Raw genomic sequence first — 17,969 nt, forward strand, 5'->3', positions numbered from 1 at the left:
TCTATCAAGATAAAGATCACAACGTTCGATAGATTAGGTTTCATGTTCGTATAAAGATGCGTCGTTGTAAAAGACGTGTCTGTAAAAGAAAGACACTTTTCGGACAACCTAATAATTTGTCTGTTCCGCTACAAAATACAAGTATCTTGTTCCAAATAGAATTATGATATGCGTTTAAAACATCGAGAGATTAAAATAGCCATAACATAAATTTCATCTCTTCTTTATCATTTCTTCGATCGTGACTCGATATTCTCGCTACGATTGCTTCGTCAAGTTCTCCAGCCTTCCCTAGATTTAATTCTACCTCGGAACTCGAAGTCGGCCACGGAAGAAATCAAGCGAACGAACGGTCGAACGAAGAACGAGGAAAGTTAGGCCAAGTCGATCAAACGTGGCTGCAATTAGAAACAGCTAATTGTAAGTAAGCGACGAAAAGCAGCGTGGCCGAACGACTTCGATCCTTCCCGTTGGCCAGCAACCGTGTACACAGGCAATAAAGTAGTTAAACTAAGTAACTTGTTGGACCGAGGCCGGGAGTATCTCAAACTATCCAATTACCGTTCAAAGATTCAAATTACGCGCACTTGTACGGAAACGGAAATTTGTTCAACTGGGCGAGCTTCGTTTCGTCCCCGGCGCGGTTCGGTCAGATGGAGTGTGCTCTTCTATTTGTTAGGCCCCTATTGACTCGAAAGTATGTACACGTCGGGAAGTTCAAGGGTAGACAGGAATCCGTATACGTGTGATTGAAACAAATACCATAATGAATATTAGGTATACGTGGTTGTTAAATATGTGGGAAATAGTATAAATTAAATTAAATATACAGGGTGGTTGGTAACTGGTGGTACAAGCGGAAAGGGGGTGATTCTACGCGAAAAATGAAGTCGAAAATATAGAATAAAAATTTTTCATTTGAGGCTTTGTTTTCGAAAAAATCGACTTTGAATTTTCGCTCGGTACGCGTGCGGTACGTTATAACGGATCTCACTGTAGATCGTTGTCTCGATGGAAAAAATTAAAAAAAAAATTTTTATTCTATATTTTCGACTTCTTTTTTCGCGTAGAATCACCCCCTTTCCGCTTGTACCACTAGTTACCAACCACCCTGTATATCGAGGGTTTTTTGACATTCGCGTTAGCATCGAACATGAAAGAGATAGAGGTTTCTGATATTTTGAATATTTTCACTAATTCCCGTACAATGTGCAATAGATCGTGCGCTAATAAAATTGCGTTGATGGTTTAATTTTGTTATCATTGATAGAGAATGGCTCTTAACATTTTATCGATGGGCTTTTACTGCAGAATCGATAGAAGAATAATCCGTTACTGAAGGTATTTTCAAAAAATTGGCAAGACAGATTGATCGTTTTTTGTGAAATTGTTTCTCGAGAATCGAAGTGTGCTCAATATATACGCATGAAAGTATAGTTACGATTGAAAATACGAATTATCGCCCATTTATAAAAAAAATCTTTCGAATGATTGAACGACAAAAATGATTGCATAAATGAATTTTGTAAATTACAATTAATGACATTGTAACGATTGCAAATCTACAACCTACAATTTTACGCAAGAAGATTTTTTTATCTAAATAATATACTTTATCTTGTATCACACAATACGTACTTTGAAAGTTAAATAATTTCATTTCATATATGATCTTTTGATAATGTTCGCCTTGAACGATAGATGCTTCAAAAGCTTTATTTGTACACCATCTACAATTTTCACAGAAGACACTATGTCGTTTATTTTTAGGCAATTAAACGTATCGTATGGAGTAATTGAAACATAAATCGGAATGGGGATATAAAATTGTACGTAAGGTTGTAAATGTAGATGGTGAAATGGCAAATTAATATCTTGGTCCATAAATTAAATTGTATTTAATGTACTAGCAGTAGACGATGTAGCGGTTAATAAATATAATGGGCGCAATCAACAAACTGTCAGCAGTGCATTATTAAGTGCACACGTGCGTTTAATTGTTTTTGCAGTCACGGAATTTAATAAAGAAGTAATCAGAATGAATAAACAGTCGGAACAATTTTCACCCGTAGATTGATCAAAAAGTTTCAACTAACATTCTTCGTTAATAACCTGATCAAATGAAAGCTAGATATTGGAAATGTTTCCATGTTGAATATGTACCTAATTTCTGGTAAATCAATAATACATGATACGAGGTGACATCATCGAGATGGGCAAACCAGACCACGTTTCCAACAATCAAACATTAAATGAATCGCTTCGTCTTATAATTTGAAAACCCAGCTATCGCATAAACATATGTTTTCTCTATCTTTGCTGCTTTGTTTATTCTTTCGATTCCCTCGGTAGCTAAAAGCTACAATTCTCTTTCAATAAAAATCTTTTTATGGAGCAATTCCAATCTAACTTGTGTGTCTATTGGATAAGGATATTACATAGAAAAGTATAGAGAAGTCAATGTTCAGTTTTCAAGTCCATCTTTGTTACAAACGTTTATCGGTTCCCATCGAATCAGACCCTCTTCCATTGATATTGTTTTCGGAGTTTATACGATTATTGGCGCGGGTGAGAGAAATCTTACCAACCAAACGGCATGAAACCGTTGGTCGTAACACTGACCGTTCCAACTTCTACCGTGGTGGATTCGATCGCAAGTTCGATCATTACGGTTGAAGTGATCTCGAGCTCGAAGTTCGAGATCCGATCGTCATTAAGGAGCGGAACTTTCGAAGCGGCTACTTACTTAGGCTACGATAACATCGTGTATAGGTATTGGCATTGTTTCTGGATACGCGCGTCGCTGGTTTCCTTCTTCGGGAACATAAATTTCACGGCAGACGAAACAGTTCCTTCGGAATAGAACGGGCGAGAATATGACGTTGCACGAAAATAACTTATGGAGGAATTCTATATCGGGTTAGATAAACTAGGAATTTTTTATGAACTCTGGGATTTTTATCGTTGTGCTTTAAAATTAAAAATTACCATCAGGTGAGGATTATAAAAATATTTTGGTATTTATCATGAAAACGTCTAATCGCATATTACTAATACCATATCGGACGAAATAAAAGAATATAATTGACTTGTCGATTCTTTAAACTTGACATGGATAGATTTTCATCTGTTCTATTGTTTTATGATGGTAATGTGCCGCTGAAAATTGAAAAAAGTAATAGATATCGAATTGGTATAGAGAAATGTTGCGAGCAAATATTCTGTTTCCTATTTTTAACAATTTTACGGAAGAGGAATTAGAAAATTGCAAAAAAAATATAGTTCTAAGAAACAATGGATAATACTTTGTTTATTAATAAATTTCATAGATCTCATTTTTAGGCATTTTATATCAAAATTATACATCGTCAGATTTTTCTTCTTTTGTAGAAAACCAGCTTCCTGATTTTTTAAGAAAATCAATTTTCTGAAAAAGCTACTTTTCTCATTTTAGGAAATAGTTCGTGTTCAAAATTAATTCCCGCGTGTATCTCAAAATTAAAGAATGTTTCATCTCTTCTAGTAAATTGGCAAAATGAGGCGCAAAAGAACCAAACTAATCCACGTCATTCAGATTAATCGTTTAATTTCTGAAGAATTAAACACTGTTTTGGTACTAAAATTGAGAAACTTTCGGGATATAAAGTTGATCAACTTGGTTTATCAGTGATTTACATGTATATAAACATGATATTACCTGAGCAATGACTACTACAAGCTAAATACTACTAACTAAATACTAACATATAACTACTAAATACTAAATACTACAAGCAATGATACGTAGTATGGGAAGAAGATAAAGCGATACTATGTAGGTTAGTAAATAGGAAAACTATTGAAAGTTGTAAGAGAATAGAAAGTTTTCTCTTGTAAATTGATATTTAAACACGTAGACATTCAAGAATTATAAAAAATTAAAGCTTTCTGTTCTTTTATGAACGAAACTGTTCTCACTGTTATATTCAGAACACGGTCTTACGGCACGATGTCGAGAATTTGCCGAATAGTTGAACTGTTAAGGTCGCGTGCTGAATATAGGAGTGTAAAAAGCTTCTGTTAAAGGTGTGCTTACGTCCGTTAATAACGTGTCCTGAATACAAAATACCCAGTCCTTGTTCTTAGCATTTCCTTTGTGCGTGAAACTTTCCTTTAAAATCGCGAGATGTGAATACGACAATTACGTTGTACGAACGAACAGTAATAGCAAGATTCTCATCGGTGTTTCCACCGGGAACACGTTCTAATCGTTAAAAACCCACTAAAAAGATTAGAAAGCTAGAGATGAAAGTGAATATAATTCGAAAGAAAGGTATGCCACAATTTTTTATTATTTCTATCTCTTTATAGAGATTAAATTAGTTCCTTTCTATTAGGAATATCGTAGTATATTAATATCGGCCCATATAAGATAATTCAATAACAGAAATGGAATTATTTTTGTTTAAATAAAAAAATCTGCTATTCAGTAGAAGCGTATAGCATACAATTATTAATATATTCAATAGTATTAATTTTTATTTTCTTCTTCTTCGTTTTTTTTCTTTCTTTTTCTCTTCTTTCTTTTCTTTTTTTTTTTTTTTTTTTTTGACACATCGACTTGCAAATTTTTGTTTCGTTATTATCTTTTTCATGGCTGTAGTTTTCCGTTTAATGAGACATATTAAACGATCGAAGTCATTTTTTTTCTGTGACATTATTTTCTAGAATAATTTTGTAGTTCTCTGATACGAAAATTAATTAAACGTTTTACAAACTCTCTCAATATCGTGCAATATCACTGTGATTCTTGATGGAAGAATTTCTCGTTGCAATAACTTATCTTATCTTCATGAATGAATTAATGATGGACATTTTAGTTCAAACAGAGTCGATAACGCATCGCTGTGTATATTTTCTGCGACTATCGGAAAGTTTCGATAAAACTGAGTCATTTAACATCCACGAAGCAAAAATATGAATGATCTGAATCGAATAGCGTTGTCCACTAATTAATAATAAATCATATCTTCCATGCATAAATGCTCAGAATTGAAATAATTTTAAGGTTTTATTTTCATACCGCGAGAATGTATGATTCATTAATAGAATAGAAAAAAAAAGAATCTAATTAAGTCAGTAATATATGTCTATCATAATATTTCAACTAATTACAGAATACGATTTTGAAATTAGAACATGTTCGAAACATGAGCGTTTTGTGTACCATAGAAACTGATACCTGAATCGTAAACTAAATGTCAAATTAACAATTATGAAGGTTTCATGAAATATCACGTTTATAATCGATCATGATACCTACCATAACTGTCAGAAACTGTAATATCAAATAACCATATACGGGTAATGAAAATCATCGAAATTATCCAGTTACGCTAAATAACAGCTCGCATACTGAAAATTAGTACGAACAAAATGAACATCTTTAAAACGTACGAAGAAAATAATTTGCGTTACAAGCCAATAATGAAGCAAAAAGTTTCTATCACATACACACTCTAAATCAATATTGTTTATTTGAAATATAACGACGATAACCGAGCAATTAGTAATTGCCAAACCAAATAACCATCCGCGACACTCAATATATGAGAAGTTGAAGTGGTTTTGATTTTGGAACGAACGCGTGGAATGGAACAAGTGGAAAAGAATAAAAAGGACTTTACCAGTGGAAAGAGATGTAGATTCTGAAAAAAGTTATAAGTGGTAGATTAATTTATTTTAATTATTAAATTATTTATTAATAATTTATCGAAAAACACAATGATCATATAGGAAATAAATTGTAATTGAAAAAAATCGATACAATTAATCTCATATAATTTTTACTATTTATTCTTCGTTTGAATCTGCAAAGGCGACACACGATGAAAGTATAGATCGTTTAAAACATAAATGATATAAATGACAGAATTAACTGAAATGTCTTTTTGTTTCTACTGCAAATCTTCGCTTCTGGCATTTACATCGTTTACCATTTCAATTGCTCTATTCGCTATTATCAGTAAATACAACGTCAAAAACCACCTAGCAAACCGCTACAACTACCAAACGCAGCAAACAACAGCGTACGAAGTTAAAGGGTAGCAACCGCAGGATGCATCGAAAAACCATAAGCGAAGCTCGTCACGTCGTAATCCAATTTCGTCGATGAACGAGAAGTGGTCTGTTTAAGGCGAAAGACGGATGCGTTAACGAAGACGTCTCGTGACAGGGAGGGAGAAGAAGCGCGATACCTCTCTGGCTGTTGGCTTGCCGCAGGCCCGAAGCGAAGGCCAGGCATCGAAGGATTAACGTAGCCTAATTCGAGCAGCTTAGAAGTGGCGAAGACAGGAAAAGAAGGGTCGGAAGCCGGTAATTCCAGAGGCAGCTTCGCAACTACCCGACAGAACCCGTCCAGGGAATAAAAAGCGACCTGATTATCCTTTGTTTTATCCCCGGGGAATCCGAGCGGCATCCCAGCGCCGGATTCGCCGCAATGGAGCTAGGAAAAACTTTTTAAAGACCGCCACCGTTCCTCCACGACGGCTCTTTCGTTCCGTGACCTGTTTCACTGAGCAGGAACTTTCGGAATTTCGTTCCAACTCCTTAACCGAGACTCTCTCCAGCTCTTTTCCTCCCTTTTTCTCTTTTTCTATTCGTTTCCATTTCTTTTCCCTTCCTTTTCTTTTCTCGACGACGAACACCGCCTCGCCGGATCGGCGAAGCCACCTGAAGAAGATCGAAAAGAACTCCCATCCAGTCATCCCTTCTCGATCCACGTCGAGGATTTAGCATAAGGAGCAAGGCAAACACGAGGGCGGTCGTGCACGTAGACGCGTCGGCGAATCCCATGGATCGCGCCGCGAGGATCACGGAATCGGAATAAGTTCACCGTGGTTCGGATAAAGAGGCACTTTTATCGCTGCAAAAACGGCCCATCCGCGACTGGCCGCCGCGCCACGACGTTACGCCCGCGATGAAATTGAAGAAAGATTCTATTATACCTGTATCTTTATGGTCGTTATCGTTTAATGGATCACCGAACGATATCCTCGAGCTGAGACACACTAGGGATTCTGCTCGCTCACGGGATACTATGGGAACTCACGGATGCTTTACGATGCGGAATACCGGGTACTTTTGATTGCGCAATTCCGCACCGTGACGAATGCCTCTGTTCCAAGAGATCTTAGAAAAGTTGTTCACGCGCGATGGTAGCAGCGATCGATTTTGTGACTTACGCGAGTATTCTGACCTGTAATTAGAGAGATGTGAGATTGAAATTCAAGATCGATGATATACGTAGGGATCGATAAGTTTTCGATTGGCTTAATTAGTTTACATTCATTAAAAAGTTACGTAACGTTAAAATATTAAAAAATGAACGAACAAAAAAAAATTGAATTAAAAAACAGCGTAAAATATTTTGAAATTACTAATTGGCGTGCCGCAGGACTATACAAATATAGATAAAAATTATTTGTAGAGTATAGTATAAACATGGAATAAAGTAACTGTTTTGAAAATATAATAAGTTGCTAATCTTGTTGGTTGTATAGCACAACTTCTAAGATACTTTATGGTAAGAATATTCTGGATATTATAAATTCCATTCCTGCTTATAAAACCCTTATCATCGCGAGGTCTAACGTTTTGAATTCAGCCCTAAAAAAATTATACCGTTTACTTACGGGATGACCTAATATAAAATTCTGATGGTAGGCCCATAGTACCACATATGAGAATTCTACTGATTAAGATAGACAACAGTTTTGTTATTCTTCCCACTTATCTAACTACGTCTATCATATAAGTACCTATATTTACAAATGTGATAAAGCTTAGTATATTTTTAACCAAACACGATGCTTACCTCACAAATTTTACTATAGAATTGTCTTCTTCTAAATAGAATTAGTATTTCCAATTTTATCAGCCAACTAGAGAAGAATTTTACATATTCAATCTCATAAGTATCTTTATTATACGAAATACAAAATTTATTGTATAAATTTTACTATATTAATTTATCAATTTATTTATGAAGCGTAACTGAACCTTTGAATAAGCAGATTAGTTAAATCTATTCATTTGTACGCTATAGACTTATCTCTTTCAATCACAGTTTAATTGTCACTTGTATCGTTTGTTCATTATTAATTAACATTTACATTTCAACCTTTCGATTGTACTTATAATTTTATCAACCAACTACAGAGATTTCTGCAATGTACATATTATAGTTATGCATATTAATATTTCAAAAAAGCTCTCTCGCTTTCTCTCTCTCTCTCTCTATTTATTGGTTGTTAAAGAGCGAATGATTTAAATATCGCGTTGCATATTTTACTTGTTTGCGTTTCTATCTAAAAATTCTTAGAAACTGTCCGAATTGCGAAATAAATTTATTCTACATAATTGTAAGATTGCTCTATAGTTAACGGCAGAAGAAATTGACATCAATATTTCCATAACACACCAAACAATTTAACATGTCACAGAAAGGAAAGAATACTGGCTTTGATAAAAGACAACATGCAATTCATCATAGGGGAAAGGGTAAAAGTTATCGTGAAATTGCACGATTATTATTCGCTGACACGACGAAGAAGGCAGCATCGAAATTCGGAAACAAAGTGAGCAACCTCCTTTCTGTTAAAAATCTTTTGTTACACGTTATTGTTAGAAAGAAACGGTTCATATTATATACGCAAATTAAATCACCCTCTCTTATACAAAGCAACAAACAGATACTGTTGCGTCCGAATATTAGCATGTATAATACATTATATTTATTTCAAAGTTCGTGTCCAATTCGTTCTTTCCACACGTCTGTAAGTTTCCTGTTTTCAGTTTTGTTCGAGCGCGAGGGTAACTTTCCCGCTCGGAATCGTAAAAAGGAAGGGACAGAGGATCCCCACGGTATGTTTCCCTTAATCCACGACCCACTAAATATCTCCACTCATATTTCCCTTTTATTTTCCTCGCAAACTAATTTCACGACGCTTCATAGAGGCGGCAAGCAGGTAACCACCGCGAGCACCGCTTCCCATAGATACATCCAAGAACGAATCCGCAGAAATGAATTCCGCATGCGAGAGAGAGAAAGAGAGAGAGAGAAGATCCGGTTAAATCAGCCGCTTTATGCGCGGAAACCGTGGACTCGTTCGTCCGCTTTTATTTCAATTTCGCAGTACGTACGAGACTCGTTAAGGGCGCTAAAGAAAAGCTGGAGAAAAAAGCGAGGAGAACGAGAAACAGAAAAATAGAAGCGTAAAACAACTATGTATGTATGTAGGATGCTTACGCTCCAACCTATAAACTACGAGACATTTAGTAGATTTGAGATGGGGACGAGTTTATGTGATAAAAAATCAGAATTATGAAACAAAAGTTTCCTACTGTGGTGAAACGTGAATCATAGAACTCCTGAGAAGTTAACTTTTTGGTATTATTCAATTCGTGTATTATCATATGGTTTTATTTGAATATACGAGAAAAGAGGGATGATGGATACATAGTTTGATTCTCTTTATTTCTTAGCTAACTACCTTATAACATAATAATGACTACCAGTAGTTTCAGCAGACTTAGGAAACTTTTCTGCAAACATAGATATTAGGGCAATTTCATGTTTGTAAATTCTTAAGAAATACTTTTCTTTCAATTATAAATGGAGTTCTTTTTATTGACTTATCGACGTCAGATTTAAATCAACAAAATCATATTACAAGACAAATTATTACAACTACTCGGTAAAATCATATTTCTAACTTAAAGAGAAATTTGAATGAGCCCTAGCCTCTGGAAAACAATTTGTCCGGGTATATTGACGCTAGAACTACCAGAATATTTTATTACAAATGATCGATCGACAATTTTTCAGGTATTTTATAAATTTATTATTCCAGCTATCGTATGTATAAAACATTTTCTCCTAGGTATTTTTCATTTTAATTTCGTTGGCACAAGCTCGCGCTTTGTTCAGTAATAATTCTAGCGTTAATAACACAGTCAGCAGGAGATCCAATAATAAATAAAAGTGAGAAATATTCCAAATTTCTGGCTGGTTATATATACATATAAGATAGAGGAGGAGTAGAGAACAAATTCCTCACTACCTTGGGATTACCAGCAGGTTAATTACACGAGAAAACGTAGCCTCTGTTTACTACAGTGGCTATTTGTTTTGCAGGTGTTATCAGCCAGGTGATAAGCACCCTTGCACCGACTGGGAAGCCGAGCACGCTGACACGAGCGTTCTTCTCGCTCTTTTTTCACCGTTTCCCCGCATCCTTGTATTCCACGGCTTGGTGTCGACTCGGAGGGTGGCCTGTGCTGTGCGGTCCTCGAGCCGGAACACGGAAGCCTTCGCGGCGTGCACCGTTGAAAACGCGCCGGGGGATGATAGAAGATGAGCGCGACCGGTGAAGGAGGGGCGAGAGAAGAGTGAAGGCAGCCACCGAGAAAGCTATCCGGAACAACGAAGATGAGATGGGATGCCGCGCTCTACCTACTTTCTCTGCTGCTCTTCTCCTTGGCCAATCTTTGCTGGGCTCTCGTCGAAACTCGAGGTACGTGCGAATTTTCGGACTCGATGCTTCCGTCTCACACCCCCTGACGGCTCCGAGATTAATTCATCCGATCGAGACTATAGTTCATCTTACTAGACGTTGCCCGATAAAAACCTTGGCGAACATCGTCGAAACCAATTTCCACGTGAATACTGTTTTTGTGCTCTTGATATATTGCACGGTTAGAGGATATCGTAGAAGATATTGAAATGAATTTCTGGGCACGGATTTCGGAACAAATATTTCGTTATGTTCTACTGTCTTTTTTTTTAGGTATTTTTAGATAGGAAGAATACCCTTCTTTTTTGCTACTCCATTTTTTCCTAGTTTTTTCAAGGGAAATATGGAAACCTGCGGACCGCCTAGAGGGATGAGTTTTTCATCTTTCGGTTAATGGGGAAAAGGTTTCTTTGAAACGCGGAGAATAATTATGCGAATTCGTAGAATTAGTAAAGATAGTTTAATGATTATTAAATTTCTCCGTTAGAATTATCCTACTTTTATTCGGTGAATAAATTACGGAAGAAAGTAAATTCCGAAAAATAGACTTGTTGGCCGTTAAAATGATTTTATTTCAACAAGTATGAAGATTTATTTTAAAAGAGATAGGCAGACAGACAGAAAGAAAGAATTAATAATCTAGCTAAAATTAGAATAACGTAATATTCAAATATAGAATAAATTAAATTAAACAAGAAGCAAACTCGATAAACAAATATAAATAACATTTTATTCGTACCAAAAATTAAAGTAACGTATTTCTCTTTCATTTCATCTCTATTTATTTATATTCGAGAAAAAATCAGAAGCATACAATCGAATAACACGATCAATGTATAAAATTTTCTAACGAGAGCAAATGGAAAAAGGCTTTGTCTGGACAACGGAATAAAGTAGCAGTGCTAAATCAATGCAAACATGTTTCCGATCTCTACTATCTCTACAATTTCATCGCAAAAAGGAACGCTGGTATTTGCCTCGGTTTCCAGCGTTGATTCAATAACGAACGAGGAGGTAAGAGGAGGAAGTTTTTTCCCCCCGAGGATAAAAAATTCCCTAGCATTGTTTGAAATTCCGCGCGCGATACTCAGCGGGAGAGGTGTTACCCAAAATAAAGAGCGGCTGAATTAAGGATCATCCGGTTATCAGATACGTGCCGACGCATACGATTAATTATATAGAGCATTCGTGGGCCGCTCTGTCGGTTGCTTAGGAATTTTTCGCGAAGGGGTGAAACGCTATGAATATTCATACGGCATCGAGCTCGAAGTCGAACATAATCCAACGGTTCGACAACGTGACAATCATTTCTGATTTTCCCTTAATTCGACTCGCCACCACCGGTCACCGGTATTCAAATCGTGCGGGTGTAAAGCGACGAACATTTAAATTCCACGTACTCACGACGATTCAAATTAAACAATTCGTCGGTCGCAATTATTCGAGCCGCACGCTCTACCGTAGCCCTGCTATTTTAATTAACCGGAGAAATAATAACGTCAATAATTGCGTGACTCGATTCTGCGTTCTTCTTTTTCGTTTTTCTCTCTTTTTTTCCTATATTAAATTGTAGTTGCACGAATGAATAAAAGAGCGAATGGACGAGAATAAAAGTTGTTAAATATTTCTATTGTTTGATTGGAAAAATGTTCGGACGATAGGAAATTGATTCTTCGAATTGTTTGAATTGTAGGAGATAAATTTTGTTACTGCAGATTATGCGTTGAGGAAGTTTGTAAAATTCGTAGTTCAGGCTGGCTTTTAGTTAAAATAACGATTGCAAACTTTTATACTTATTTATTATTTTATATAATTTTTTAGGATTACTTGATACATAACTTAGTAGTAATAAATATTCGTGGATATTTTTGTCGTATTTTCCGATTTATTTAACAAAATCGTTGCGATTACTAGATTTGAATACTTTCCTTTTTGAATTCAACTTTGCCTATATTGATCTTAAAAAATCTGAAATATAGGAGTTCTTATTTAACCGTCACGCGTGTATAACCGGTTTTTTGCATTTTCACTCTACTACACCATTCTCCACTCTGCCACGAATATTTCTACTCAACAAAAAGGGAAATTTCTATCTGCTTGGAACATAATATTAACAAAACCATCTACGACCAGCACCGTAGCGAATGAAAACAAAGTCGTTCATCCAATCTTACATCCTAATAAATACAAAAATTCCACAAAGCTAGCGACAACTAAATTCACTTATTTACTTTTATTTTTACTAGATAAATAATATGAAAAGTTACAAATTTGTATTTACTGTAGAACTATTGACATTTGAAGCATGAAGCTTGTAGGAAAGAAATTCAAATGAAATTCGTATGGAAAAATACGCAGTGCAAAAAAATAACAAACAAACATTTCTCTATATATTTTATGAAAAATCAATCTGAAATCCCCAGAAGTACGCTATTTCCAATCTATAAAATTATTATGAAGAATTGTGAACTGGTTACTTTTACCTCCTCTAGTAACAAACGGGGTAAATCCCTGATCTATATACAAAGTTTAGTAAAAATCACTTATATCCCCAGAAATACAGCGTTGCAAATCTGTGAAACTACTACGAGAAATTATAACTTGTTCGTCTTACAATTAATTGTTCCAGTAACAAAGGAAAGAATAACTCCATACCCATGTGCATACAATATACCTATGTACTTCACCAAAAACCATTCAAATCCCCGTAAATGCTCCATTGTAAATCAGATATAAAACTACTATGAAAAATTATGAACCGATCAGGTTGACTACTTCGGTAGTTTCAACGTTAAACCAGCTTAATCGATCCTCGATGCGTAAAATTTGACAGAGGTGGAGAATGGAAAAAGAAGTACACGTGGCTCCGCGCCGCATCGGACGAACAACGCGTCCTACGTAACGTTATTCGAGCGACGTAATGGCTGTTTACCATACAAGGCAGACCAGGGGAACTTAACGATTCGACACCGGCAAAAAACTCGGCAATTATACGCAGCCGCCGACTAATTTGCAATTGACTCGCGTGCGAATCCACCAGTAATTATTAGTATCGGCCCCGCCATTATTGCTGGGCTAGAGGTCCTCACGTTCGAAAGGGCTCGCGCGATATTGTATATTGCCGTGGTCGTTGAATTATGGAAATTGGTCAGCTCGCTTGGCCGACAGGCTCGCTAATTAATTATTAATGCAAGCGCTACTTATTAGTCGTTACGCGGCTCTGCGTCGATGGACCGCAAATGCCTCCGATTTTTAGCCGTTCAAAGGCGCCCTTATAATTGGCTCGTGACTTATGGTAGCCGAGCAGAGGATGTCTTCTGAAGAACTGACACGGCGTGCAGTCACGACTCGTTCGTTGTTCTAACTGATCGTAGCAGAATGTCTTTATTTTTAATTAATTATAAGATTCTTCCCAGTCGATTTACATCAACGAATTCTATTCATTTAACATCTTGACGATGAAATAGGTCCCCTGAATTTTTTTCTTTCGTTGCTACTTCTTTATGAAATTTGAAGAAGTTAAAGTATTTATAACATTATGATAGATTATTGCTGAGAACTTAATGGGTTAAGAAAATTACGAAGGTAATCGAGTATTTATCTATTGTGAAATATCTTTGTTTATTTTATTTTATTTGATACAGGGTAAAACTGTAAAACATCTTATAAAAAGATGTTCATTTGATTGAAAATAATTAGGAAATTTGCTGACAAAAATTAAGGGACTGAAATATTATTTTTTTGTTAGATGTTTATCATATTATTCATTTGTTATTACATTATTTTATTTTATTGATCACATCATGAAACATGCATTTGGTTTTTTATAATTCACGTGTTTTCTTTTTAGAATTAATTTCAGTTGCGTATTAATCTTTATTTATTCTTTGTGCATAAACGAGGTAATATTATTATTTAAAATACGAAATACAAATAAAAATTAACTTACAGTTCTCAAATATCGCGTTGAATAAACATAGATAAAATGTTCATTAGTATAATAATTAACGATCAGAATCAACAATTAATAACACAATTAATAACGATTTTTTCAGCAATTCCATGCAAAGCGTATAAATATATCGCGCAAACATATGTGAAAATTCCAAAAATATATAATAATATCTCTTTGTTTTGGAAAAAAAAAATTTCCAATTATTTATATGTAATATACAGTTTTGTATTAATTTATACATTGAAGCCGTTATTACATTTTCTAAAACCTACCTATATAAAATGCCTAAAGTATTATAGAAATAGGTTCGTAAAATTGTTCGAAAATTAGAGTGAAATAATCAGGAAGGAAATTAGTTTGCATATTCCCTTCACTATTAATTAGTTCAGAGAATCATACAGATTTATCTCAAATAATTATAGTTCGACTCCGAAATTTCAGAAGTTATTAATTTTTGTTCGGTCCCTCATTCATTCTCAGTGATTTAAGGGGCGAACGAGAAGGGTTTCGAGATAAATGAAGACGATGGGAAACAGGTCACGCAATTTGACCGAATTCCGTATAAAATTTCGAATTATGAAGATTGCAGGCTTCGTTCCTTAAAGCGTGCAAATTAATTACTAATAACGCCTCACTTACTACTAATTATACGGCTTAGTAATGTCGTTTGTGTTGCCGACAACAATATTCGATGCTGTTCTTCGACTTTCCGCCGAGTAGATTTTCATTAATGACCCGTCAAAGGTGTAATCATTTCTCATTCACCTTTTTTTTTAACCCTCCAGCAGCCACCATTAATTATCGCTCTACAATGTCGTTACGTTATTAAACAGGAGCGCGTTGTGGGAACGTTAGCTCGAAAACTGGATCTTAGAGAGATGGGAAATGATGGCAACTTACTTTTGTTCCAGTTATATTCAAATAATATTAGACTGTAGTGTATACGAATTGTTTAATTAAAAATCAAGTTGCGCATGACTTAGAAATTTTATTTGAAGCAGTTCTAATCAAAGCAATTTAAATTTCACTTTTATCATGTTTGAGTTTAGGACAAAAATAGTTAGTTAAATAGTCGGTGATAAATGTAAGGAATTTAAAAGTTATATAAAAGTTAACTACATAGAAAATTGATTAAATTAATTAGTGGTAAAAGATTGGAATTATTCTTATTCTTATTCTAAGATATTCTCTTATTATACATTATGCATTATACATTTAGCATAGGAAAGAAGATATATTGTATTAAATATAAAAAATTGATATCGATAAAATATAAGTAGAGGGAATTATATAGCTCGAACTTCATAAAGGTTATTGACTAGAATTTTTAAAACACGTCTGAATCAATATGAGAATCAATAAATTATTCTCTGATTCTTCATGCACTGTTTGCTAATAGAATTTCTATTCTAAATTTACTAAATCTAAATTTACTGTCAATTTATCTTCATCAATTCTTTACATTTATTTATTATTCGACGTGATATAAAATTCATATCAATTTTTTGTCAACCCTGTTTAAAAAAAACGTAGCGAAGTACACCAAAGTGTATAGCAAGCTTTGCACGGATATTAACCCCTTAACCTACAACTACGGGCATAGCCCGTAATACGATGATCGGGCCAAATATAATATATAATATAATATATAATAGCTTGTTTACGTTTTCGGCCCAAAATTCTCGAACGTAAATCGTAGGTTAAGGGGTTAAGGAAAGTTTGGAGAGGAGAAAAATGTTGATACACGTATAACAACACGTAAATGAAACTTTTGTTTAAAACAAAACGCCTGCACACGAACTAAGCATAGATCTCGAGAACTGCCAGTTATAAATGTACATTAAAACATCAAAGAATGCACAAGGTAACCAGACACTCGGGTAACATCCAAATTAAACAAAACAGAAAACCTCGAAAGGTAGATACCGTGAGTTAGACTAACATGTTAGTACGAAGTATGCGGTTCGAGATGCTTCTGTTATATTTGTCCCTTTTGTTTAGGCAGAAATAGATGCACTTTAACGTGCATACTTCGTGCTTCTATTTCTATTTAAAATTACAACCCCATAAAAGATAAGACACGCGTGTACTTAACTACTAGGTGATTACTAAAATAGAATAGAAAATGCTTAAACGTTCAGGATGACAAAACTATATTTTACGCCCCTTCGATACATAGAGTTAAAAATATCTTCAAAATTACAACCCCAAAAACAGAAGAAAACTGTCGTACTTAAATTCCATATGATTTTACCAGACAATTACTACAATAAAATAGAATATAAAATGGTTATTTAAAACCATCGGCTTCTATTTTTTACTTCATATAATATATACATAGAATTGGAAATTTCTTGATTTTTTATAGACACGTCGTTGAGCCGTTTTGTGTCTTCCTCGAAATTTTGGATTTTAGCGTTCACCAGCTAGGGTATAAATAACTAACCTTTACTCAATTCTCGGCATAAGCCTTTGAAGCTTAGTGGGTTATACTGCGACCCACTTAATGTAATAACGATAATGCATAGCGGATCAATTTTGATCCCACCTTCCCCAAAGCACTGTGTCTTTAAAGCACATGGATCCAATACCTGCTATTATCTACCGGTGATGGATGGTGCGCACAATTCATGCACGTACGTCGCGTGCTACAGGTGGACAATTTAATCGTGATTCATACTTATAATTATGCATGAATTGAAATCTCTATTCGGTTTTGATGTATTCTACAACACCATTAACAGGATTTGAAATTTTACCTCCAATCTCTAGTCTATTTCGATCTATTGTATTAATATTATTTACCTTAAATAATCGTAAAATTGGAACGCTTTTCTATTCATTAACGTTACGCGAATATTCTTTGTGTATATGTGTAAATTGCATGACGGAGAAGATTATTATTTCATCAAATATTCTGAAATTATCGTGGCTTTCAAACGAGATATTTTATATACTATTTTTAAATAGTATGAGAATTAACGTAAAATATTTTTCCTATTACGTATCGACTTCAGCTGTTACGTTTTAGATAAAGGTAATTTTTGTTGTGCCGCAGATAAAATTATAAATGTGGAATACGTAATATCGTAGTGGAAAATATCATGAAAATCAGAGATTGTAATAATCTCTGTACTTCAAGTCGAAAATTCTGACTGTGCTTTCTAAATTATACGAAACTCCGTCGTTTTCCTCTATCAAATTCATTTTCGGGTACAAGGGAAACAAATACAATAAGGAACGATTCACTTAAGTAGCGAAAATTCTTCGTAAATAGGTAGATTATGGTAATTGGCTGTTCCCTTCTCTGCTACGATCGAATTAATTATTACCCTCAATGTAACATAATGGTAACAGTATCATCCGACTATATTTTTGCATGATAGCAGTATTATCGTAAAAAATGTGGCATTTTATTAGGTGTTTTTTAATTATCAATTAATGTTCGATTGTCTAGA

At 34.8% G+C, this 17,969-nt stretch overlaps 1 protein-coding gene across 2 annotated transcripts in view; it reads left to right on the forward strand.

Annotated features, from left to right (window-relative positions):
* The window catches only part of LOC126870925 (uncharacterized), a 71,824-nt gene that overhangs the window by 30,245 nt on the left and 23,610 nt on the right, over positions 1 to 17,969 (forward strand). The window contains exon 2 of one of the 2 annotated variants that reach the window (XM_050629132.1): positions 10,144 to 10,556. In XM_050629132.1, the coding sequence (XP_050485089.1) occupies positions 10,472 to 10,556 (85 nt within the window). In that variant the 5' untranslated portion in view covers positions 10,144 to 10,471. The remainder of the gene's footprint in view (positions 1 to 10,143; positions 10,557 to 17,969) is intronic. The other variant, XM_050629123.1, reaches the window with a different exon arrangement.

This window comes from Bombus huntii, chromosome 1 (genome assembly GCF_024542735.1).
Source record: "Bombus huntii isolate Logan2020A chromosome 1, iyBomHunt1.1, whole genome shotgun sequence".
NCBI lineage: Eukaryota > Metazoa > Arthropoda > Insecta > Hymenoptera > Apidae > Bombus > Bombus huntii.